Raw genomic sequence first — 25,771 nt, 5'->3', positions numbered from 1 at the left:
TAGTTTGACGTATTGTATCGAAAAATGGTAGATGCCAGGATCGCACTAAGGAATCGCAGGTACTGTACTATTTTTGTAGATCCCACTTCAACTTATACATTAAAAACTAAGCGGTAAAGGTGAAGTAATTACCTAATTTTTTTACTTCTAATAATAACGAAGGTAACATTTTTGTTATTGAACTTAATGTTGAGGTAATTTAGTAATTATTTTCATGAGCAGGGAGTATTATCAAATTATTACGTTATTATATTCTTTGATCATGTTCTTAAGTTTGAGCTTCGTATATGTTTATATAAGTTACTTGTTGTGAATACTCGGGTTGTGGAATGAGCATTTATTATATTATCTGTGACCAAGGTTTTTGCTAGGTATTTTTCCTTGGTTATATAGATACCTTGGTTATATAGATAGATATTTTCTACTCTTTTCTAGGTATATAATATGAGGGTTTTTTTTTAAGATGGACGGGTTTGGTGTTGATAAAGGGCAGCGAATGACACCATTTCCCCCCTCCTAGTTTTACAGTTGCAGGCTACGCTACCCCTATCTGTGCTGGGCCTCTAGACAAATGGCAAACGAATTCGTCGATGGAATCGACATCGCTAAAGAGTCCGTGAGATAGAATGAGATAGCAATGCCGGATGATACATTCCAACTCATGGACTAGTTAGTGATGTCGATTCTATCGACGAATTCGCTTGCCCCTTGTCTAGAGGGCCTGTTCTTTATTCGCAGAACTTATATAATTACTAAAAATATAATCGGAATTTTTTATGTTAAAGTTTATGTGGAATAATGAAGAATAAGGGAATAAATAATAATATTTTAATGCCGTAAGCATAAAAAAACTAAAATCAGCTTTTAAAATTGACATCAGTTTAATTTCTATAATGGAATTTTTTTTATGCAACTAATTGACAAACAAACTGATGACCCACCTGATGGAAAGTGATAAACATCACTTATAATATAAAAAAAAAATATGGTTAGTTCCATGGACATAACAGAGTATACTGTGTCGCTTTGATACCATTCATATGTTACTAGGATACTTGATTATGGACCCACAAAACTAATCTTAACTTCTCTTAGTATATCTTCTTTCTCTTAGGAGTGTAATATGTTATAATATAATGAGTAGATACATATGTTCAAGCAGTTTATTGGTGACGGTTACAATTTGTAATCACGTAGACTGTTAGCTCGTTTGCCATTACAAGTGGGCACTACAGATGTCCACTTATAAAAAAAAAAATTGTAAAATTAATTAATTATATTATAAATAAAGAGGCATTGTTTTTTACAAGCTGTTTAATTTATAAAGGTACTTATTTACGAAACTAGATTAATTAAGTACTACTCGTACGACATATTTCGAGGTGGGTATTTAAATTATATTGATTGTTCAGTTTCATCATTCTCGTCATTACTATCACTTAGTAATGTGAGAAAATCATTCTTATTACACGTGAAGATATTTAAATGATAAAGAACAACTCCTGAATTTACGGGTAAATATAATGTTCCAGAAAATACGGAGGAACCGACTCCCGATGCAGAATGTGCGAAGCAGTCAGTGTTGTTTATTACTATGCTTATTTCAACTCTTGATACTTTGAAATTTGCTGTGAATTATAAAGTTTCTTTTTTTAATAGAAAGTACAATTTCAAATGTAATAAAATTAGCATTGAGACGTTTAGAAGTAAGATAGTGCTAACGCTAATTGTGACTTTTTTAAGTAAATAATAATCATACAAATCGTTTTAAAAAAATTTGATTAAACAAGTAGTAAATTATGAGTATAATCTCACAGCGGTGGTTATAATTTAGCTTTTAATGAGGAGGCTGCCAAATTATTTGCTATTACAATAAAACCTCGACTTTGAATTGAGGATTTGCACTTCGAGAGTTTAAGTTTCATGGTACAAGTATTAATTTTTTACCTGATAGAATATAAAAAAGAAATTTAAAATTAGAACTGGTTTATCCAAAAGATAGTTTTTATCATTGACTTGAGAAGTCTAAGTATATATTTTTTATTCTTACATAGAAGAACGAAGAGTGTAACTTTAATAGGACAGGTGCCTACCATATATAAAAAAGATCTTTATTTTTGAAGTAAGTTGGTTATAGGTAAGTGATTACAAATACTTACGATCGCTGCTTTTATAGTAAATATCAAAAATACGGTTTAACTTGACATTTCCCCATACTTTATTCTCGACAAGTAAGAGTTGTTCTGAAAAATATAAAGAATGTAAACAGAACACATGGAATTTATATTCTAAAAGACCGTTATCTTTCGATTCTCACTGTCTACTTGGTGCAGGAATTGAAGATATGTTCTCTTATATTTGATTAAACGCGAAAGTCTGTTCTGTTCGTCTAATTGTTATTATTTTATATAAGACTAGATTTTACCCGCGACTTTGTCCGTGTGACCGGGATTTGTTTATTAGTTGAGATGAAAAGTAGCATTATAAAATATTTTTCTCTATTCCATATAGTACGTGTATACCAAATTTTATAGTGATTGATTAAACCGCTAAAGCATTAAGCGCTATAGGGTAATAAACAACTTATTTTCACATTTATAATATTAGTAAAGATATATTAGATATTTGTGTTTTTTTTTATACAACTTAGAATGGCAAACAAGCTGACGGCCCACCTGATGGAAAGTGGTAACCGTCGCCTATAGACATGAGCAGTACCATGGACATAACAGAGTATACTGTTTCGTCCATGATACCTCCCATGCGTTGCCATTCCTGAGGATTGTTATTGATATGTATTTAAAACAACAAAATTTTCATAGTGCCTCCGACAAAACTGTTTATAACTAGGTACTCCTCTCCATCCAAAGGTTACCTGGAAGAGATCGCTTTTAGCGATAAGGCCGCCTATTGTTTTCTCAGTGTGAACATTTCTTGTAATTGTTTGTATCTATTTATAATAAGTTTACCACTGTAATCTTTTGGAGGAAACAATAAAGAGTATCCATCTCTTTATCTATCTCCACATTTCTATCTATCTATCTCCAGCAAACATACAACAAAATGCAAAAATTGCAAGATTGACAATAGAGTATACAGTTCGCCTGACGGTAAGATTTCTATAAACATTTACAATACTAGAGGTATCACTTATGCTTTACTGATTATCAGAATAAGATGAAATAGCGGTATTTTTATACATAAGATCCGTCTTCCAAGTTTCCGTTCTCACAAAACTTTTGAATTGAATTGGACAAACACTTATTTGCTCATCTTCGTAAGTTTGCTTTCGTACCTTTACAATTTCCCAATACGAACATGATCTTGTAATAAGGAAATCCAACAGCTTGTATTGTTCGAATGAAACCGATTCCATATGTGGTTCGAATAAAAATTAGTTGAATGATTAACAAAGACATTTTGATGTTGTTCATTATATGAACCATGATGTTAGTATGACTATTAATTAGGCTAAGGCATTGACTTTAGTCCGGAAAATATATACACGTTCTGTCGGTAGGTAGCGTTGACATATAAAATTACTCCATACATGAATTGCTTAGATTATATAGATAGAGCATCGAGCCTTTTTATTAGTGTTCTATATACTTACGATTTTTACAAAGAAAGTTAAACAAAAAATTACAACAACACAAAGAGCTATGGAAAGAAGTATATTAGGATTAAGAAAAATACATAAAATTAAAAATGAAAAAATCAGACAAAAAACTAAATTAGCAGTTGCAGTCACACATGCTCTACGTATAAAATGGCAATGGGCGGGTCACATCTCACGATTTACTGATAATAGATGGACGTTTCAAAGTACGAAATGGACAGGACCACGAGGTAAGAGGAACGTTGGTAGACCAATAAGACGGTGGACTGATGATATATTAGAATATACAGGAAAAGACTGGTTTATGATAGGCAGAAACAGAGAGTTGTGGAGAAAGATGAAGGAGGCCTTCACCCAAAGAGGGGTCCATATCCAAGAATCGAAGAAAGAATTACACTAACAATTAGTTATTAAGAAAAAATATAAAATAGATTAGATACTAACAATACTGTATATATATTAGGAATATGGAAATAAATAAAAGCCTTTATTATTATTATTATTATACTTACGCACACAATGTACCTTGATGTATCTATATTTAATTATTTATTAAATAAAATGAGTTTTTGTGCATTAACAAGGTGTACAATTTATAAGACAAAATAAATACAGAAGTTATAAAGGAATCACTCATAACTATTTATCATGCAAAATTGTATGAAAAAGTTGACCTGCTTCTCTAGAAGCATTTGTATGGAGACACTTCATCTATATAATCGAAGTTGAAGTGAATTTTAGTACGTTTGCTATTTTTAATTACTTGTAAAACGTGGCTGCGTTCAACTAAATCAAGATAGGTGTAGGAATTAAGTACCTAAATATGAGCATTTTCATCTTTTTTTATATTTTATTTTTATGTCACAAAGAAATTTTGAAGAAATATAATATAAAGGTATAAAAAGAAGGTTTGTAGTAGTATCGGCGACATAGGTATTAAATTAAATTTATAAACTTCGGTCAAGTAAAAAATAAATATCAAATAGGTTATAAACATAGTTCGTTGCTTCATACGTGGGTACTTAAAATTAATTTGAATATAGTTTAATTAAGATTATGAATTAATTCTGGAGGTTTTGGTATCAACTAAATTACATATCAAAATCTATACTCGTAAGTTAGTTGCTTTATATACTCGTATATATATATATATATATATATATATATATATATATATATATATATATATATATATTTTATTCTAACATAATGTAAGGTATAATCTATTTTATATCTTCGACGTTAGCAAATTTAATAAATAAGGTACATAAATACGAATTAAGCATTTCCTTTTTTTTTGAAGTTTGTTATATCAGTATTTAAAGAACCCATAAAATACTAATAACTATGAATATAGTACGAATTCAATCAATATGTTTTTGTTTTGCTGATCGTATGTGTAAACGTGTATTAATTATCCATTGTAAACATTTACTGCCTCTACCATAACAAGTAGATAGAAAGGGACAAAAGTCTTGGTTATTGTACTACTTTGACATCATGGCGACAGTTAACTAATGTCTCTGTCTACCTAATTACGATACAAGCATGAACATATGTGGTTAAAAATATTATTAAGAAGTTTCTGACGAAGATCGTGCATAACTACAAAGATTTTTTATCTCTTTGTTTTTAGAGATATTTGTTTTCGACACATGAAAGGTCATTCGATCATATGAAATCGCACCCACAGGTGACTGATAGCGCGAGAATAACGTTTTTTTTTTTTACAACACTGGGCAAACGAGCATGCGGCTCACCTGATGGTAAGTGACTACCGCCGCCCATAATCACCTACAACACCTACGGCATTGCAGGTGTGCTGCCGGCCTTTTAAAAAGGAATATGCTCTTTTCTTGAAGGTTATGTTGTCGTATCGGTTCGGAAATACTGCTGCTGGAAGTTGATTCCAAAGAGTGGTTGTGCGTGGGAGAAAGTGGCTTGAAAAACGCACGGTGGAGGACCGCCACTCGTCCAGATGGTTGGGATGAAATTTTAGTTTATGGCGGGTTGTACGATGGTGAAAATCTGCAGCAGGTATCAATCCGATACGTTACACCATTTTGATAGTATGGTATTCCTTTTATGAGTTTGTTTCAGATAAACTTTCATGGTAGGTGGGTAGAACATTTATTATTTTAATATAGATCATACCACCAAATACATCCGCTCATCAGTAATAAATAAGATCAACGTTGGATTTTAGATGTAATTGACAGCTTTGCATGAAGTAAAATAAAATATATCACGTGATCGCCATGTGGTCCCGTCATAAAATAGGTCACCTTTCTTTCCCGTGGTTATGGTAAGAAGCGAAGGGAGCTTAATTGTTGAGGGATAGACAGTATCCCTCTTAAAATATCCCTTAGACCTAACAGCGGTTGCCAACCTGCCTGCCAAGCGCGGCAACTATTGGCAAAACCCCCCAATAGAGAGACATACATAGGCCATGTTTAGCAGTGGGCAATTAATGGCTGGTATAGTATGGTATATAATCATTAGATAATCTAGGATATGGGTACTTCAAACTACTAAATAATGAATAATCAAAGAAAAACGGAAATGTATTTTATTGCTGTAATATCTATTGAGCTTTATTTCATTAAAATTATGAGGAAGTGAGAACGAAACGGGCACCGGCAGCTATTCCCGCCCATGTTTCTGTCACGATTTGTTCCACATATTCTGGAGGGACTACGAAGCCATAGGTGTAGCCGGGCAGTTCTAAAGTGTATGTAAGTGGTACACCGACAGAGCGGGTCCAGTCGCGGGAGGTGCCTGTGGTGAAGTATAAAACGTTCGCGGCATTACCCACGATGTACCTCTGCGATTCATCTAGAGCGAGTTCGTCGATAGCCGTGGCCATAGTTACACCAGCAAGATGGAGGTTTAAACCGTTCGATGGTAAAGTTCCTGTAAACAAATAGACGGCTTGGTAATACTTTAAGTAATTAAAAAAGATCCGAGACTTTGCAATGTAACAACACAATGAGCATGTATCTATATGCCATTATTATTAGAGGATGACGTAATTAATGCTGAGAATAAAATATTGCACCGACCTTATAGCTAGATACAAATGGCATTACAGAATTCATGAAGCAGTAAAAGGTTGCATCAAATTCGATATTCTTACTTTTAACTAAACAAGGAGTCGACTCCGCCAAGAGAAATCGTCTTTTAACTTGACGCGGTACTTCCGGTTTCTTTTTTTTAATTTTTTTTTTAATTTCTGCAAGGACGTTAGGTGGGCTAAGGGCGAATCTGAATAAATGTATATATAGGCAAATAAATAGAACTATACCATTATTGCCCCAAGAATACAGGAACAAGTTGCCATAACTGTGCAGTGAAATATAGAGTGCGGCGCGAGGAAGCTGCTGAAGTACGACGTCTCTAACGACCCTGATTTCTGATTCAGAGAACGGAGTTGGACCTTCGTATGTAATGGCACAAGGATTTGCCGCACCGCTGTTAGTTCCCCATGCGAGATCGAAGTTACGGTTTCCGTCAATACCAGGGCAGGCTTCTGCGTTTGGATGGGCACGTGACCTAGTTTTACGCCACAAACGGTCCTGAAGAAACATAAAATACATTATCTATAATACAACCTATAAACCACTGACACGATAGGTACAAACATAAACGCAGCAGCAGATGCATATTAGATAAGGATGGCCAAGGATAGGTCAAAATGAAAGGATCTGGAGGAGGCATTTGTCTCCGGACAAGAGAGGAGTGACAAACTTGTGTCATATTTTTTAAATAAAAAATTTATAACGAGTGTATCAAATTATTATTATAATGGTATTAAGTATTTTTTTTTATGAAAAATGATAATGTGATGGAAACGGATTTTGATAATACTTTTTGCAGCCGATATATTTATTTAAACAAATTTAAATTATTATGATAACAGTGGTTGTCCACTAACAGTTTGTTCGTTATTTAAAAATTGTATACCTTCAAATATTATATAAGAATTATTAATTTACTTACACATTGTGAAAATGTAAGTTAATGGAAATATTTTCTGGTCAATACAGTTGAAATTACTGATTGGTAAAACGGGCACGGTAGTTGCGTAATCAGAATCTAATTTTGAAATAATTAATCTACGTTAACAGTAACATTCAATTACTGATTTGAGATAATTTGGTAATAATCTTAATACTTACTCCTATCAATATTTTAATACATAAGCCTCTTTACTATCAGTGGTAAATTAATTATTACCCACTATCTGCATATAATAGAGAATACCAGCTAATCTCACCTAAATCCTTTTTTATTTAATTATCTACCTTATTTTCATTTTTACGCATATTGTAAATTACTGATTTTCTTTTTGTATAAGTGTAATTAGGTAAAATTTATTAAATCAAAATTTGTTTTTTTTTTTTTCATTGTTTAGATCTAGTAATACTGACTTATTTTTCACCTAATAGGTTAAAACTGAGAATAAAAATTGGGGTTTTATATTCATATTATTCATTTTGTCTTAAAGCAATGAATTTTAAAAATGTAGAAATTAGAAGGTTAAATGTAGGTTGAAGGTTATTATAATTATTATAAGAACGGACATTATTAAAAAAGGCCATGTTCCTTTGCTCCCTTGTTCTGATTAATAAGTCACGTATCAAGAACGTATCTTAAGGATAATTTAAGATTTCATTCTATAAAAAAATTACTGCAACCTTGATAAAAGAAGAATCATCAAAATCGGTATAAGTAACATACACGATACATAGAATTGAAAATCTTCCTTATTTTGAATACGGTTGAAAAGTCATTATTTACTATATTCTTTATATAGGATTGGCTGGAAGAGATCTCTTTCTGAAATAAACCCACCCTTGCTCATAATACTTATAACTGTAATTTACAAGTGCAATGAAGAATATTTATAATATATACTTACTACGTTAATGGAATATTCATAACCATCTGGATTGACTACTGGAATTATAATCCAGTCGATGCCATCGGTGAGTTGGTTGTCCACTACATCAATAACGAGCTGGTTGATTAAGTACAAAGCAACTGGTGGCGTCACCCATTCCCTGGCGTGGACGGCTGCATCGATAATGATGACCGGCTTACGAGGATCTTCGAAACGTGTAGTGGAAATTCTGACGTATTTAATCTGACGGCCCTCGTAGGTTAAGCCGGCGTTTATAACTGTCACCAGCTCGGGGTATTCAGCGGCCAATTCGTCTAAATGGTTATTGATCTATAATGTAAAAAAATCGCGTCTGAATGCAATTTCATAATGCTTGGCACAATGTGGGCAAGTCGACTGGTATGTTTTACCACAGCGTAGTACATGAAAGCTTGTGTCTTATGATTCTATTATCTAGCCGTAGTGATAAAGTCATGAGTGATGACGAAAATAGTGCATATTTTTTCGTCTATGATATTGATTATAAAAGGGATAAACCTACATAGTTTAATATTAGAAATGGTAATAAATCTTCCAAGATCCTTTGATATGTCTTTCTGAAAGTCTTCCACCTTAAAAATGCTTCTAATAGTAATAATTAAAATGTTTGGTTGTAGACATGCCACAGACAATACCTACAGGCGAGGATTCTCAGTAGTACCTGCATTGTACCGCAAATTATAGTTCATTTTGTGTTGTCATATCCGCTTTGACATCTATATATTGTACACACAAAATAAAATCTAAGAGTTGCCCGTTGCGACAGCAAATATTTCGACTCTTAAAAAAGAGTGTGAATGAAAAATTTATGGTGTAACTGATACGTACTTCATCGTGATTGTAGTACGTGTCCCAACTGATTGAACGTCCATTTTGCCTTGCAGCTAATTTTGCATTTTGAATTTTGGTTTCTTCGTCACGAAGTATTCTAAAATTTTACAGGATAATTATTACAATAATAATGTAGTCTGTCAGAACAACACACTTCAATTTTGACTAACATGGAATAAAGGAGTAAAGTAATTTAATTAAAGGTGAATTCATTTCGAAATGGCTAAAAAAAAAACATTGTGTGGCGTAAAGAAACCAAAGGGGGACTTTGTACAAAAGTCGATTGCTTGGGTACCTCGGTCCCATTCGTGTTTCAACCGTAAAGCAGTTGTGTTTGCATAGCTGTGTTTCGAATTGAAGAGTGGGATATGGCGTGAATTTACTGGGTACGGAGGAATAACACCTGAGTCCTCAGGAATGGCAACGCATGGGGGGGGGGTATAATGGGCGAAACAGTATACTCTGTTATGTCCATGGTACTGCTCATGTCTATAGGCGATGGTTACCATTTTACATCAGATGGGCCGTCAGCTTGCTTGCCATTCTAAGTTGTATAAAAAAACAATTTTAAACACCGACTTCAATCATGGTAAAAGCAGTTGTTTTGAATAAAAAATTTAACTACTAAATCGATTTTGATAATTTCTCAAGAGAACCAATTAGAAAGTATATTCTTTTAGAAAAAAAAACAAATTTCCAAATGGGTTTATAAATGAATGGAGTTATGAAATAATAAGCATTAAAAATATATACAATGCTAACCGATTGACGAAGAATTAAATAAGTTTAAACTCTTGGGTATAAAAATAGTTATGTAAATACTATGTAACATATGAAAGTATGTCTGTATGTATGTGAAGCCTTTTGCTCTCATGGTATTCTCTGACTATATATAAGGAACCTGGTTCTCACGGGAAGATGGATACGTGAGTGAAATGAATGAACTTACTCAGCAAGGTTATCGGCTATTTTTGAATAAGGCATATTTCTTTCGTCGAAGTATTGTAACCATCGTTCCTTTACTTCAGGAGAAAGTCTCACTAGAACTTCAAGTTTGCCAAAAGTAGACCTTTCCGCTGGGGTAATCGACAATAGGTCTAAGGTTGCTTCCAAAGATGCGAACTCTTCAGCTGGGCCAGCCACTCGGTATAATTGGTGACTAGGAAAAAATGTGGTAGAATGTAGGTACATAATGATAGTAGTAATAAATAGAAATATGAATATTTTTATTTAAAATAATAAATAAACTCATAAATGTCATACAAAATTAATTATAACCATCACACCGTATTCTATAATATCCATACTCTGCAATACCATTCATGTTTACAGGCGCCGGTTACCACTTCTCATCAGGCGAGCTTGCTCTTTGACATTCGAAATCTTATAAAAAATGTGATTACAAATTTAAATAACATCTTTACAATTTTTTTATATGTGGATATAATATCCTTAAGATTTGCACATTAAAAACATGGGATAATTATTCTTACAATTACTTACCCCTCATATTTCTCATGGCGGCAATGCACTGCTGCTATAAAGAAGAGGAGATATCCCAGAAACCGAACCATTTTCACTAATGAATGACCAGTTGTTTATCCAGCCTGATTAACACTAAATCGTTCTGCTTGATTATAATTATCATAACGATAAAATGAAAAATCGTTAATCCATTTTTATGCAATCTATTATTATTAGTTAATGATGATATGTCATTCTTGTCCACTTCAGCAAAGTACGATAAGTAAGTAAGTAAGTTAAATTACTAAATATTTTTATATTACAGTACTTGTTGTTTCTCGTTGTTCTTTATTATTATTTTTCACGGGAACATCGGTATATATTTTTTTTATAGTGTAAGTTACTTGTATAAGAACTTCCCTGTACTAGAACGAGCAGATTCAGTAGTTCGATTGTGTTATATTAGGCAGTGTCTCCGTTTGAAGGTTCCGTACCAAAAAGGTTAAAGGGAACCCTTAATGTGTGATTTTGTTTGTCCGTTCATCTATCACAGGATTATATTTGAGCATCTACTAATGCTATCAATTTGAAATACTTGGTCGTGTTGAGTAAATATTATTGTATATGAAATAAAAAAAAAGAGATACGGAGAATATTCCTTATTTGAACCACATATACATATGTATGGATTACAATGACATTAAAATACTAGAACTGGAATTGGTCGTACTGGATGAACACGCAGTTTAACACATTTCGTAGTTGTTTGTTTTCCTTTACAAAGCACATAAACTGTCACAATTACAAGAAAAGGTAACCAACTACCAATAAAATTGAAAGACGTCACCATTATGACAGTTATGGCGCTGCATTTGTTTGGATTTCGCCTTAATTGTTTTGTTTTCGCAATTGTTCTTTGATATGGGTATATGAAATATTCTTTTAAGACAATTCATGTTCCAAGCAATTTATTCTAGTCAAATAGACGCTAAGATTTGATTTATTATTATTCAAATTCTCATGATAAAATTTCCATAACCTGAGTTTTAATAGGTAAACGATAATAGCGAGATCATGGATACATAATTTAAAAAATTCTATTTTACATTTCCTTTTGATTATTGTTTGTTTAAATATGCTTGCATTAAAAATATTTCCAATCGCAGTAAATGAATTGAATATCAGTTAATTTTAGAAACGTCGGCAATAAAGAAGCTGGTATGTAGGTACTGTTTACTTATAAAGGTTTTTACATCGCGTTAAGTATAATTGCGAATTGAAAGTTATCATTAATGCGATTATCACATTACGAGTATTACTTAAAACCACTTGTGTCCAAACTCATTTTAGCTATGTTTGTCATTCCTGTGTATAATATGATTTCCACCTAACATATCCGAGTTTTTTTTCATATTAATTCTCGTAACACATTTGTCTTTAAGTATGAGGTTAATAACACAATTGGCTATTCAGACCGAGTATGACGACACAGTAGATACAGATCAAGAGTTGAACAAAGGGCGATAACGTTTTGTTATTTCCAGAGGTATTATTTAAGAATTAAAACAAATTTGTTAAAATAAAATAAATTGTCATAAAGCAAATTTATTTAGGTACTTTCTGTTTACATAGTATGTTGATTACTTAATAGATAGCCTATTGTAATAACAATGTTATATTTAGTTTATAATTTAATTTTACATGCATATTTCCAATACATCCTTCGTATAGAGCGTTTAAAACCAGAATGCCTCCAAGCGTATATAAGCGGATCCAATAAGCTGTTACAAACTCCTAATAGGTATAATGGTCCAAGAGTTAGAATTTCTAATGGAATACAATCATAACCATGTAGCATAATATCACATTTTACGTAAATAATAACAGCTATATAATATGGCGCCCAAGTGCCAACGAAGGAGAAAGTAACCAGCAAAACAGTTTTCACTGCTTTTAATTTACTAGGATTAGAACTAACAGCTTTTGCCCTGCAATAAGAGCGGGATATATTTGAAATTTTCTCTTTAAGTCTACTCTTGGTGCGTTTTTGTTTTATATTTGTTTTACTAGTATTGGTCAATTCTATCGAGGAACCAGGTTCTTGGGTTACTGTCGAAACTGTGATTGTCACTGTAGTTTTTGATATTTGACCGATATCATCTTCAAATGCTCGGTTGACGAACGCTATGCTGTTACTTTCTTTAAACTCACGTATTTTGTCTACCGTTTTTACGGCACTGTGTAAAATTATTATGTACAAGACACAGACTATAATGATTATTAGTAATACTACGATGGATACTATGATAAGTAATGATGGTGGGAATACGGCAATGTACCAACATCTGTAGTCCCTGAATGTTTCTCCTGTCCACCCCATTGCTGGTAAGCAAGATATAAATATTCCTGCAAAATACAAATGTAAGATATCTAAACGAGGAGTTCTAATAATCTGAAATCAAGTAGTGGTTGAAAATATTTTTTTATATCTTATGATATGGGGATACTTTATTTTCTATCTTAAGGATAGAAGTAGGTATAAGTAGGTATAAGTTATAAACTGTATGCTGATGAATTTACGGGAAGTATGAGACAATAAAAGAATGAACTAAATGAAATAAAAAAGTTTTGCATTCTAATTATTGCGACTTTGCTACTTATTTTAAAAATAAAATTTTGTACAGATAAGTTAACTGAAGAAATATAAAGAAAGCGTTTAAATATTATGTATATATTAAAACAAATACATAGTTAGCATGTTAGTTCACATTATATACTTACCTACATAGCAGATATTGTATTTATTTGTAAAATATATTTCTGTTTATCATTTTTAACAAAAAAATATATTAAATATAGCATAATGTGGAAGAGGTGAGTCCAAATACGAGACAAACTTCATGTGATGCAATATATTGAGATAAAATGTCCGTTTTGTATACAATATTAAAATTAAATTTATACCTTATAAATATGTACCCACAGTTGGCAATAATGTTTACGGCAAGTTAAAGATGTCAGATTAATATCTGATGGAATTATGATATATCTATCCTATATTACTACACGTTAATCTTTATCGTACGAGTATTTTCCGATTTTTCTGTAAAATCACATCTATTCTTCAAATATTTTTGGAAATAATTTCTGTAGTATGATTTAAGTGATCTTTTAAATCCTTTGTGCCACCAAGCATATATCAAAGGATTCAGTACACTGTTAAAGAATGCTAAGGTGGCAGCTGGACCATTGAGAAGCTTACGTAACATAAGACATTGATCGTTAGTGGTCTTTTCCTCACACAGAACGTAAAATATGACAATTATAAAGAACGGCATCCAAGTTGCTATGAAACTGAACGATGTTAACATCACCACTGTTACTGCTCTACATTTATTTGGTTCTTTTGATCTATTGTTTTTGTTTGTAAAACTTTTATTTTGATGGATTGTAGGACTATTTAAAGATAAACTATTATCCGAATTCGTTGATTCAATAGTTTGAATACTAAATTCTGATTGGTTCAGTTCATCTTTAATTTGGTTTGTTTTAGAAATATTTGTATTAGAGATAGTGAGATCATCGATACTTTTGGCTTTAAAAGAAATACTCTTTTGTCTACTGTGTGAATTTTCATTAACGTAGTTTGTATTAAACGAAATACTTCTTTTTAACTTGTTGGTATTACTATTAAGTGGATACTTTACAGAAATAGTATTAGTTGGTTTAATGTTGCCACGATATATTCTTAATTTAGGCTTATCTTTTGTTTTTGTTACTACAGATGTTTGGGCGGTCTTTAACTTTGCCAAATTTTTTAAAGCTTTAATTAAAATAATTGTGTATAGGATAGCGACAAGTATTATAGGGATGACGCTTAGGAAAGAATTAAAGAGTATTAATGAACCAGGGAATACTGCGATGTAGACACACGGAGCATTATAAAGTTCCCTGGTGACCCATCCGGTAAGTGGCATGAAACCGAGGGTGATACCTGCAATGCAACATTGTATACATACAACACAATAACATTAATTCACCCACAATTGTAATTAGTTACAAGTATATAAGACACAAAACAGGAAGCTATATCAAGAATGTCAGTTATCAAATAGTAGTATATTAAAATGTATTCTCCAAAGATATTGTGCTGCAGTTTATATTTTTAAACGTTCTCACCGATTTTTTTTTAATTATTAAATAAGCAAGATAAAATACAATTGAATAAGAACCATTTTGTGTTGTGCATTGTATATTTATTATTGGTATTCGGTTTTTAAATAATGTTCCTATTTTGTTTAAATGTTTGTTATAAGATAAAAAAAGAACTGTTTGGTAACTGTAATTCTTAATTTAAATTAAGCTAACATTAAATATTAGATACATTTGACATTAGATATCTATTTATAAATAGCGTTTTTCTCTTACCAATAATCCAAATGCAGAGAATGCCGATTCTGACTCTGGTGGTGTTGAACCATCTTTGGTAGTAAAGCCCATGTAGTATGTAGATGTATCGATCAACGGCAATGAAACCGACACTAAAAATTGATACCATCGTAGGACATACTAACATACCTGTTAATTATACAATTATATATAAATTAAATATACAATAAGTAGATACCTATGTAATAAATGGCTAAAAGAATATTTTTTTTATACTTACCTAACTGGAATATACAAAGTGGATCGGAATTTATATTATTGTCAATTGTGGCGCCAAAGATGATAGAGATACCAATAATAGTATCAGCAAGGGATACGTTACCGAGTAATAGATATGTACTCTTATGTTGCTGACCTGAAAGTAGAGAGGGAAATACAATTCAATGTTCAATACCAGTATTTAGATTTCATCTTCATATCAGCTATTATCTGTCTACTGCTGAACATACCCCTCCCCTGCCATAAGAATCGATTCTGAACCACCTGTATCCATTGACACTGTATTTAGGTTTACTCAATCAACAACAGAGAAGTAAAGAAGTCGAGAACATGGTCTGGGATAGCAACGATTGGAAAAAGTACATGATTTAGTTACACTGACTAGAGGAAACAAGATCAGTAAGAGTTAAAAGTTGTTTGTATCACATAAAAATGATTGATTTTGACATAGTTTTCACAGGTTTCCACAATAAGTATATTTAATTTTAAATGAAAATGGAAGAGAAAGTTTTGAAATTCAAGAGGCATATTTGGTGTAATTAAAAAAGAGATATTTTAATTTGATTTTTATGCTTATTTTATATGATATGCGCATATTACTAAACCAAATGTAGGTAGTTAGAATGATTTGATTCTTAACGTCCTGTTGCGACATTAGTCTCAATCATACCGTAAAATGTTTCTACTCACCTTTCTTTAAGATCAGGCCACTGGATATAACAACAATTAGATTACTTAAAATAATTAATGTCCCGAGAACATACGCAACAACTTTGTAAGTAAGCAACTGTTCTTTCTCTTTTGTACTATAAGCTTCATACAAATCGAACAAGTGGATTTGTGATACGTCACTTTTATTAGTAATATTTGTTATACTTAAATTAAAGTATTCCATCACTTGATCCAGCGTTACATTGGATTTGAATTCAGAATGATTTAGTTTTAAATTCATTTTGGCTTCGTTTGCTGGTGCTAAGTTTTGGGTACCTTTTAGAATTTTGTTATGTAAATATCACACAAAAATGTTTGTTCAAAGTACAAGTCAATATGTTACTGCTATTCCTTAATAAAGAATGAGATAGTCACTTTTGCGCAGCTTGAGGATAAAATCAGTACGAAGTTTTGTTTTCTTGTAATGACACTATTTGTTTTTATGGTTCCTTAAGTAATAAACAAATCTGAATTTACGTGTGCCTTATTGTATTTATTAGTACCCAGACAGAATAAATATCTTGAATTCCTATTAAATAATTTACAAAATTTTATAAATTAGGTCATCATTATTGTATATATTATTAATGACATCAGATACAAAGCATCTGATGTCATTTTTCTAATCTAAAAGTAAATTGTAAACTGAAAAATAAATTTCCACTATCCATTAGGTGGGCCGTCAGCTTGTTTGCCATTTAAAGTTGTATAAAAAAAATTGTACTGCTGACTTTATTTTTCGGGGTCTATAAAAATTTGTCCATATCGCCTATCTCATCAAATCGTCTAGGAAGGCATGCTCGTGTAATATATGTAACATACAGATGTTCGTTACAGTTTTCCGAAATTCTCACCGACGGAATTTAATGGTTTTCTAATAAGCAAAAGCGAAGAAACAGCTAATCAATCCTCGGGAATATAAGTAGATATTTTATATACGGAACCTATTCATTAATTTTCAAGTTTTCTTTGCCTTGTTATTTTTCATAGAGTGAGTTATGCATATCGTAATAAGTGACTGTTATTGCCAATTACGCTTATGACTCCTGCTTAGTGCTTTGAATACAAATTTGAGTGTACGTAATGAGGACGTGGTAGATGATTACTTGCTCTGTGGTAGAGACCGAAATTATTCAGGCTACCATTTCAACTATAGGTGGATAGAGTTTAACAATTTCGGTATTTACAGATTTGATTTCAATTAAGTAATATGAAATCGATACCACATACCGTGCATACAAAGCATAAAGTCCTTATGCATGAAATACCTATGTACAATCGTAGTTATAATCCCGTGCATAAGTCCTACTAAGTCTTATTTATATTTATACTAGCTTTTACTCACGACTTAGGCTGCATGATCGGGATATGTTTACTGTCCGGAATAAAAAGTAGCTTAAAACCTTCTCTATTACAATTTCATATTGTTTAAGTCGTTACGGCGCTATAACAAATAAACACACTCAATTTCATATTTATAGGGGGAAAGGGATTGTTAGTAATGGGGGTCAAATAGCACCATTACTAGCCTGTTAGGTCGACCTCCACGTGGTTCCCCCTGGAAACCATCGTGGCTAATTCTAGTTAAATTTGTTAGGATGGGCTAACTGACCTGCTTTCATCCTCATTAGTCATCTATCACTGGTGCCCCACCAGCGTATACCGATAGCGCACACGGGGTTACTATTCCATCATCACCCATTAAAAAATACCATTATCATGCATTAAAAAAAAATCATATTTATAATATTAGTAAGTCAGAACTTATACGTATAATACACCTCTGTAGTGCATAAAGATGTCTCATTTACTTAATAATAGATTATCTAACGAGCATCAGTGAAAGTTTTTCAAAACACTTACTGCATTTTTGTAAAAATTTGTATGAGATTAATCCTTTTAAATTTTAATTTGTTCAGTCTTAGCTACGATATAGCCATACACAGAAAAAATATAAATACAGATAAATTCGTGATCTTCCCTTTTTTGAAGTCGGTGAGATATTTTTGATAAGAATATGTTATCACTTCTAGCTAATGAACACAAAAAAGGAAAATTGTGAGGGAAAATATTTTTTTTCATATCAAAAAAGAAAGATGACGAAACGGACTTAGGAAACTCTGCGTATATAATATTATTTTCCAGAGTGTGCAGGGGACTGGACCTCTTATAAAAGTCTTATATATCCTCTCAGATATGCCTTTGCGAAGTTTCGTTGGCATCCTTTTATAGGGCATAGTTTTATCTCCGCCTTTAAAAATCCTTATAGAACTTTGGTTAAGAATCTAGAAATTCCAGGTCGGAAGTCTAAATAGTTTCATATATCTAAGTAAAATGTTGTGACATTTTTAAGAATTTATAATTGAGATTTATTTTTCAAGGATGTATGTACCTTGCTAATTTAAATATGTATTGGGAAATGTTTGATATGTCAATTATTTGTCAATGACAAATTTTATATTTTATAAATTATATATCGACAGTTTATGTAGAAAGCAGGTTGTATTTGAATTTGATAGGGTTATACGGCCGTATAACATTCTCTATACATTATCCTGCTATGAATTGATAAAAATAGCAACTGATGATGTATCTTTCGTCCTCTTTTAACTAATTATATTTGCATAAGAAGAAAGGAGACAATCATATAATTTACAGTTTTTATTTTATCATTCCTTCTACGTAATTCCTTGTACTTAGGTTAAAAGTTGACAGGCGTTATATTACTGTACCACAGTAGTATTTGGGTAAATTTTAAAGTAATCAAAGAAAGCAAAACTTCCGCATTTTAATGTTGCAACTCTTCAAAAGAAAAACTTAAATTAGAAAAACAATAATTGATGTATAATTAATGTTATCTACACTAATATTATAAAGAGGAAAACTTTGTTTGCTTGGTTGTAATGAATAGGCTCAAAAACTACTGGACCGTTTTTAAAAATTTTTTCATCATTCGAAAGCTACATCCACGAGTAACATAGGCTAAATTTTATTTTGGAAAAAAAATAGGGTTCCGTAAAATATTTGGGTTTATCGGACAAAAGATGTAAAAAATCAACCAGAAAAGTTACTTATTTTGCGTACGCTGCCTAAACTATAAAAGATAGAACCATAAAATGTTCTAATTAATTGTAGATCTTATAAATATCTACAAAAAAGTCCACGACACACTATACCTATCTATGTCGAGTGAGGCACAACAACCATTTTTTTTTATTAAAAGTCTTGAATTTTTTTTGACTATATTTAAACGCATTTATTTTACTCATACTATTAATCCTTATTAAAATAAATTATTTCATCACTAAGTACAGTTTATGTAGATAATATTTGGTCTTTGAATAATTAAAATTAGACGTTTTGTTTTGAAGTTATGGCGAAATTAAAATATTACGATTTCTGCTGCACGGCCCGTTGCGAAGTAAGCGTCACCAAGGCGGGGTGCGCGTGCGGGAGGAGAGTATTTTCATACTCCAGTATTAACCCTTATCCTTAAATAATAATCCTTATAATAAATCTATCGAGTTATTTCCAAAAATTGCATTTTGCGATAACCAAGATCCACACGGGCGAAGCCGCGGACGAAAGCTAGTATTAAATATAACATTATAAAATCTCCATTCATTTCATTTCATTCATCCAGACATTACAATTTTTAGCACAATAACGCCATCAACGAATTCATTACACACCTTCTTGTTACTCTAATGTTATTCTGGAGAGATTTGGAATTGTTCTTTACATTTGCATACTTTACGACCCTACATGAGTTAGTAATCTTTCTGTTGTAGTGTAAATACTTCTTGGTGGTTAGTTTTTTATTGTACCAGTTTGTTACTGAATTGTCACCTTAATAAAATTGTCTTGCTACTAAGAACATCACTCGATTTATATTATTTATTGTCCGCTGATATTTAGCTCATAAACTCTAGCTTATAAACAGAACCTATTCATTAACTTAATAGCTTATAAACTCTATATATAAAACTTTCCCTCTACGCGCTATAGATATGAACTTATGAGTTACGTTATTATTATGAAGTTACATCAAAATCGTTAAACACTAAAATTAATTACTTTTAGTTGTTAATTCGGTTTAGCTTTTTTGGTCGAAATTTTTAAATAGATTTGGTAACATTATTTTTTTAGTATGTTTGTTCCGTTGTCAAAGAGGCTAAGCTAGGAGACCATGTTGTCTAGTCTTCAATATGATTATTTGTCTGGAATGGTAACATTATTTTTTCTTTGTTTGAATTTGACAATAGACTGACAGTGACAAATAGCACAGCACAGATGTTATACTCAATGTGCTATAGTGTTATTGTAAATGACAAACCACTAAACATAAAAGAGAAAATATATTATGAAAAAAAATTTAAACAAAATTTCTAGATTGAATAAGAAATTTATTGTGGAGAAATATGAATTACAATTATAAAATAAGTTTAAATTCCATTTGATCTTGATCGAAATCATACTAAATACTGTTCTTGTACAATAAAAATTAGTAAAATGTCAGCTGTCATTTACACTATGTTATAACGCTCATGAGTACAGTGTAATGCGATTCAGTTTAATTCCGTAGTTTTGTTATATATATTTTCAGTTTTCGTAATTTATAATTTTCTGAATACTATTTATAATATTTGATTAAGTATATTAAATAGTTATTTGTTTATAATGCTGAATTCTTCAATATTACGGCAGTTTTCAAGGTATTTTCGAAACGAGAATTATCGATAATAAAGTCTAATATAATATGTTTTTAAGCCTATATAACCTAACCATAAATTTGTAATTTTCAGATTGTCGCTATGTTCTATGACAAAAACACCTGTCAATAGTCGAAATATTGCGACAACAAATGCTCTACAATTTAAAATTACTGATCAATTATGGTAAGTTGAAGTAGGCATTTAATTATTCATAGTTAAATTACATTAGGTACTAGATCTATAACTATTAAGACAACCGTATTGAATTTTTATCATTAACACACTATGTATATATACTTGAATTTTTTATTTTTTTAGGAAGACCTATCTGCTATTAATGTAAAAAAAGAAAGCAACATAGCAACACATGAAGGTTATTATGGACATTGTAATGTATTTTGCTGTTTGTAGTGCTGTTCATGTGTATAGGCGACAGTTATCACTTCCATCACAAAAAAAAGCTGAAAAAAAACTAAAAAAACTGTCAGCCACAGTCAGTGTGTTTTTTATGGATGATATTGGAATGGTAACCCCGTCTGTGCTGTATACGCTGGCGGGGCAACAGTGAGGGATGATAGGTGACGATGAAAGCGGGTCAGTCAACCCATCGTGACAAATTCCACTAAAATTAACCATGATGGTTTCCAGGGAGAACCACAAGGAGGTTGACCTGACAGGGTATATTGCTACCAATGGGGCTAATACCCATTACTAACAATTTCTTCTCCCCTCTGTCAGGTTGTTTGTCATTTTGAATATCATAAGTAATTATGATGATTTTTTAAGAACTTCTGAAATGAGATTTGTATGAGTTTGTATTTTTTAGAATATATCTTAAATATATTTTTTTTTATTTGAATTCCAATTTTAATAAATTTTTTTATAATAGATAAATAGATAGAATGCCAGGAAGAGAAAAAAAATTGTTTACTATATTAAATTTAATTTAAAATTAATAAAATTTCAGGGCTGAACCAATGAAAAAAAAGAAGAAAATAGACCCTGCTATTATCAAGGCTAGAGAAGACCGTAGACGTAAGAAGTTGGAGAAACAAATTAGGAGATTGGAGAAGAATGCTCAGCAACTCAAGCCCATTGATGAAATGGAGGTGCCACTACATTTGTTGGACAATATGGAGTATGTAATATTTTTATTATAAAGTCGATTATTTATTTTCAAGCTAGTTGCTATTAAGAATGAAAAGAGAAACAACACAAATTTATTTATTTGTCTTCATGTATGTGAAATGTTGTACATATGGCTCCACACTAAATACTAAGGCATTTTTTGTCTGTTAATCATGGGTTTTGCATAGAGTATTGACGGTGGTAAAGAAAAGCTTACAAAACAATTAGTAATGGTAAATATAAATATATATTAAATACAAATAAACTTAATAATATAAATATATAGTTAAATACAAATTTATACACTATTTAATATATAATAAAAGAAAGTATGTAATAGTTGGAAAAAGCAAAAAGGTCAAAAGCAGATTCAATAAAGGTGAATTGAATAATAATAATAATAAAACTCTATCAGAGTAAAGCTCGCCTTTCTACTTTTGATTATCTCTGTCTTATTATAACTTAAAAATAGTGTGTACAATAAAGAATTAAATAAATAAAAAATAAATAAATATTTTTATGGTGCATCACGATTATACAACATGTTGACAGACTAAGTAATATGTGGTTCTATCTATCTAATAGTATAGTCATATGGTGGTTCTAGAAAATACTGACACATAAAATTATTTATACATAAGTTATTTATACTTTACAAGGTAGGCAAAGAAAGCTGAGTGTTAAAATTTTACCTCATCTATTTATTACCATGCCTTGTCTCGAATATGCATGTCAGTATTTTTAAGTAACTTTAAAAGGGCAGAGGTTGATAATTTATAAATAATATATTGCAGTTTAGTTCTGTATTGATCTAATATAAATTAAATATGGGAATTGAAGTCACCAAAAATAATTTTATTTATTTATTTAATTCTTTATTGCACCAAAAACATAAAAATAAACAATGACATATATACAACATAATTTGTATTTATCAATAATACTGCATATTTTTTTGTATGTAATATTTTTTTCAATTTTGATTAATCTTTTTTTAATTGTAAGGCTTTAGTTACATGTTACTATTATACAAAGTTATTCAATATAGATGTCATATTATTTGTGGAACAAAATCTTATTTATCAAATCAAAATATTTCAGCAAACGTAAAAGACCACAGCTACAGTTGTCAACAGAGGTGTTAGAGGCACGGGCTCTGCTGCAGAAGGAGTGGACTCGATACAAACGTGATGAATATGTGGCACATGTAGCACAAATAGACAGGATCATGGCTGCACAGAGGAGAGCCTTGGACAGGCTTTATGAGGAATCTGAGGATTTGTACAATGAGGCTGTCATGGTAAGGTCCTTACTGATCTATTATTTAGTTTCACATATTTGTATATCCCAATCTTATAAATATTACACTGTCAATAAAAATAAATTTTCTTTTTTAAAAAATTATACAATCATGCAAAAATTGCCGAATAAATAAAATTTGATATGTATATTTTATAAATCCTATTTCACCCAAATAACTCTTCATACATACATATATTATAAGAAAAAGAAGGGGGGGAATTGGAATGAAATAGTAGGTTGGCTTGTTGTCGTAAAATTTCGAATCTGATGAATTAATTTAAAAAGACATTATGTGGTGTATATTAAAGTTTTATTTAGTCTTTATTTCATAAAATTTAGTAAATCTTAAAATGAACAACATGAGTGTATAATATACATATATTGATTAGGTAATTTATATGTATTATACACTCGTATTTAAAATACAATTAGACTATATAGTCTAACTGTATTTTAATAAAAAAATAAATTTAAATAGTTGAGATTATTATTGCATTCTTATTTACCCTAGCATATAATTTGTTTTTGTTTTAATGTTGAATGTGAATGTGAATGTGAAAGGGACTCCATTTTCCGCACTTAGCCTCTCATTTGGGCCATTGTGCGTATGAGTCGTGGCTAGTGCAGCCAACCTAGCTCCGTCCATAAGCGCAGAAGCTTCCTGGGTTCTTCACAGGCCTCACGGAGCGACCTCACCGTTCCGAGGATTTCTAAACGTTGATGGGCCACAGCCTCACATTCCAGGATTACGTGAGCTGCCGTTTCTTCGGCGTTGAAACAGCCTCGACATAGAGGGCTGTCTGTGGCTCCTATTGTGTATAGATGTTTGTTTAATGGACAATGACCCGTTATTGTCCCTATCATTGTTTTGAGGTTTTTTTGTTTTGTTTTAATGTTATACATATCGAAAACTATTTATTTTGTATACGCGCTGTATCTGAATTTTTTATGTACTCACCATCACCTTTTTTGTGAAAGTTTTCATTTGTATAATTTGTACTGTTCGAGGTAAGGGTCCTGGTGACTTGTAATACAGGTTTAATACCTAGTACAGGCACCAGCTCCCACAAATAATATTGTTAAAATGTTTTGCAAGTTATAGATATTAAGTCCTTAATTGTTTGTGGTGAGAAATAAAAATAATACATAATTATGACAAATTTAAAATTTAAATGCCTGTACTATTGCAGCCAGACCTACAACTGGTACCATTCTCGACTTCTGGCCCAGTGGCCACTCCACCTATCAAAGGATACGACACGCCCGATGGTGAATATATCGACATCTCTAAAAAGTGGGATAATTAGATGCCATTATTGTGTAGAAATAAAAATTGTTATTAACTAGTGTACATTAAATATTTATTACAAATGACTTTCTTTTTATTGTCTTTAAAAATTCATTCTTTATAATTGTTGACTTTGTGTGCGGATTAATATATTCACACAATTCAACCATTGACACTTCAAAAATTACAGCTAAATCCTTGTATGTAAAAGAAACAAAAAATGACACTTTAGATTCTATCACTATACCTACTTACATCTCTAATTAATTTAATTTCAAATAATGAGAAGATGGAAAAAGTTCAACCAAATTTACCAACAGAGACTATTACAGAAATTGCAACTAATTCTTTACATAGAAAAGAGATCGAAAAAGATATTACTAGTTTTATAAATGATGAAACTTTAAATGATAAGAAACACGTGATAATGTAAATACTAACAGTACAGAAACAACAAAATTAAGAACGACTTTACCTACAACATTTGAGATGGTCAATAGAATTAATTTTACAACTGTTCGTAGCGAGATTTCTTCTGATCTTGGTTCATTGTCTGAATTCCCGGTCCTATTAAAAGTGGTTATTTCAACCATGATACCCGCAACAACACCAATTGTTGGTAAAACAACTACGTTAACAACAGAAACAACACCAGTGGTTGCTAACAACTACATCTATAACAGAAATAAAAATAATAATAGATACCAATAATAGTTAAAATAACTTCAACAACAGAAGGAGAATTATATGCAAATCCATTTTATTAATAATGGATACTTTTACTATTTATAGAAATTATTTTTACATTAATATAGATTTATTGTCTTTTTTTGTTATTGCTTGTTTTGTTATTATAGACAGTGTATCTACTGTCCTAAGGAAAATTGGTGGTTTGTTTTAAAGTAGGTTGTGAAAGGTATTTAGTATGCTAAAACTTTTGGTAATTATGAGTTAGATTGAAATTTTTGTAAGGGTTCGACAGATTATTTTGTTATGATTTACCTACTATATTACAAAAAATTGTAATGTAGTAGGTAAATCATCTGAAATGTTCTTATTTCTTCCGCTCTTTCTTACGAGTATTTCTTTTTCATTTTAATTTA

General features: G+C 31.2%; 4 protein-coding genes across 5 annotated transcripts; 1 reads left to right on the top strand and 3 right to left on the bottom strand.

Moving 5' to 3' along the window:
* The first annotated feature begins 9 nt into the window (after positions 1-9).
* On the top strand, positions 10-24,751 carry LOC113513591 (39S ribosomal protein L40, mitochondrial). 2 transcript variants are annotated; one of them, XM_052900627.1, is made up of 5 exons: positions 10-59; positions 21,041-21,133; positions 21,918-22,088; positions 23,180-23,378; positions 24,571-24,751. In XM_052900627.1, the coding sequence occupies exons 1-5, from the start codon at positions 25-27 to the stop codon at positions 24,685-24,687; spliced, it is 615 nt and encodes a 204-aa protein (XP_052756587.1). In that variant the 5' UTR covers positions 10-24; the 3' UTR covers positions 24,688-24,751. The 2 variants fall into 2 exon arrangements, with proteins under 2 accessions (XP_052756587.1, XP_026753381.1); XM_026897580.3 differs by lacking the exon at positions 10-59 and adding an exon at positions 20,769-20,950.
* LOC113517996 (uncharacterized) lies at positions 1,372-3,607 on the bottom strand. The gene is made up of 3 exons (XM_026902744.3): positions 3,296-3,607; positions 2,160-2,243; positions 1,372-1,628 (listed from the first exon to the last, which is right to left on the bottom strand). The coding sequence occupies exons 1-3, from the start codon at positions 3,444-3,446 to the stop codon at positions 1,396-1,398; spliced, it is 468 nt and encodes a 155-aa protein (XP_026758545.2). The 5' UTR covers positions 3,447-3,607; the 3' UTR covers positions 1,372-1,395.
* Positions 6,171-11,041, bottom strand: LOC113512231 (carboxypeptidase B-like). The gene is made up of 6 exons (XM_026896016.3): positions 10,896-11,041; positions 10,342-10,551; positions 9,390-9,489; positions 8,541-8,852; positions 6,924-7,194; positions 6,171-6,532 (listed from the first exon to the last, which is right to left on the bottom strand). Exons 1-6 carry the CDS (start codon positions 10,964-10,966, stop codon positions 6,228-6,230), a joined length of 1,269 nt encoding a protein of 422 aa, XP_026751817.2. The 5' UTR covers positions 10,967-11,041; the 3' UTR covers positions 6,171-6,227.
* LOC113512232 (5-hydroxytryptamine receptor 1A-alpha-like) lies at positions 12,479-17,660 on the bottom strand. The gene is made up of 5 exons (XM_026896017.3): positions 17,581-17,660; positions 16,215-16,764; positions 15,526-15,660; positions 15,285-15,434; positions 12,479-14,850 (listed from the first exon to the last, which is right to left on the bottom strand). Exons 2-5 carry the CDS (start codon positions 16,474-16,476, stop codon positions 13,919-13,921), a joined length of 1,479 nt encoding a protein of 492 aa, XP_026751818.2. The 5' UTR covers positions 16,477-16,764; positions 17,581-17,660; the 3' UTR covers positions 12,479-13,918.
* Positions 24,752-25,771: the final 1,020 nt, after the last annotated feature.

This window comes from Galleria mellonella, unplaced genomic scaffold, assembly GCF_026898425.1.
Source record: "Galleria mellonella isolate WM207_F2 unplaced genomic scaffold, CSIRO_AGI_GalMel_v1 utg65, whole genome shotgun sequence".
NCBI lineage: Eukaryota > Metazoa > Arthropoda > Insecta > Lepidoptera > Pyralidae > Galleria > Galleria mellonella.
This window is presented reverse-complemented; position numbering and strand designations above follow the sequence as displayed.

Bases quoted from the DNA above. Each gene is read 5' to 3' on its own strand.
- LOC113513591 (XM_052900627.1), top strand. From the start codon at position 25: ATGGTAGATGCCAGGATCGCACTAAGGAATCGCAG. The intron at 60-21,040 runs GTACTGTACTAT...TGTAATTTTCAG, and splicing joins ATCGCACTAAGGAATCGCAG to ATTGTCGCTATGTTCTATGA. The intron at 22,089-23,179 runs GTATGTAATATT...AAAATATTTCAG, and splicing joins CATTTGTTGGACAATATGGA to CAAACGTAAAAGACCACAGC.
- LOC113517996 (XM_026902744.3), bottom strand. From the start codon at position 3,446: ATGGTTCATATAATGAACAACATCAAAATGTCTTTGTTAATCATTCAA. The intron at 2,244-3,295 runs GTACGAAAGCAA...TATATTTTTCAG, and splicing joins CGTATTGGGAAATTGTAAAG to AACAACTCTTACTTGTCGAG. The intron at 1,629-2,159 runs GTAAGTATTTGT...TATAATTCACAG, and splicing joins TTACTATAAAAGCAGCGATC to CAAATTTCAAAGTATCAAGA.
- LOC113512231 (XM_026896016.3), bottom strand. From the start codon at position 10,966: ATGGTTCGGTTTCTGGGATATCTCCTCTTCTTTATAGCAGCAGTGCAT. The intron at 10,552-10,895 runs GTAAGTAATTGT...ATTTTTTCCTAG, and splicing joins CGCCATGAGAAATATGAGGG to TCACCAATTATACCGAGTGG. The intron at 8,853-9,389 runs GTACGTATCAGT...TTTACATTATAG, and splicing joins CGTACTACAATCACGATGAA to ATCAATAACCATTTAGACGA.
- LOC113512232 (XM_026896017.3), bottom strand. From the start codon at position 16,476: ATGAATTTAAAACTAAATCATTCTGAATTCAAATCCAATGTAACGCTG. The intron at 15,661-16,214 runs GTGAGTAGAAAC...CTCTACTTTCAG, and splicing joins TGGCCTGATCTTAAAGAAAG to GTCAGCAACATAAGAGTACA. The intron at 14,851-15,284 runs GTAAGAGAAAAA...GTTGCATTGCAG, and splicing joins TCTCTGCATTTGGATTATTG to GTATCACCCTCGGTTTCATG.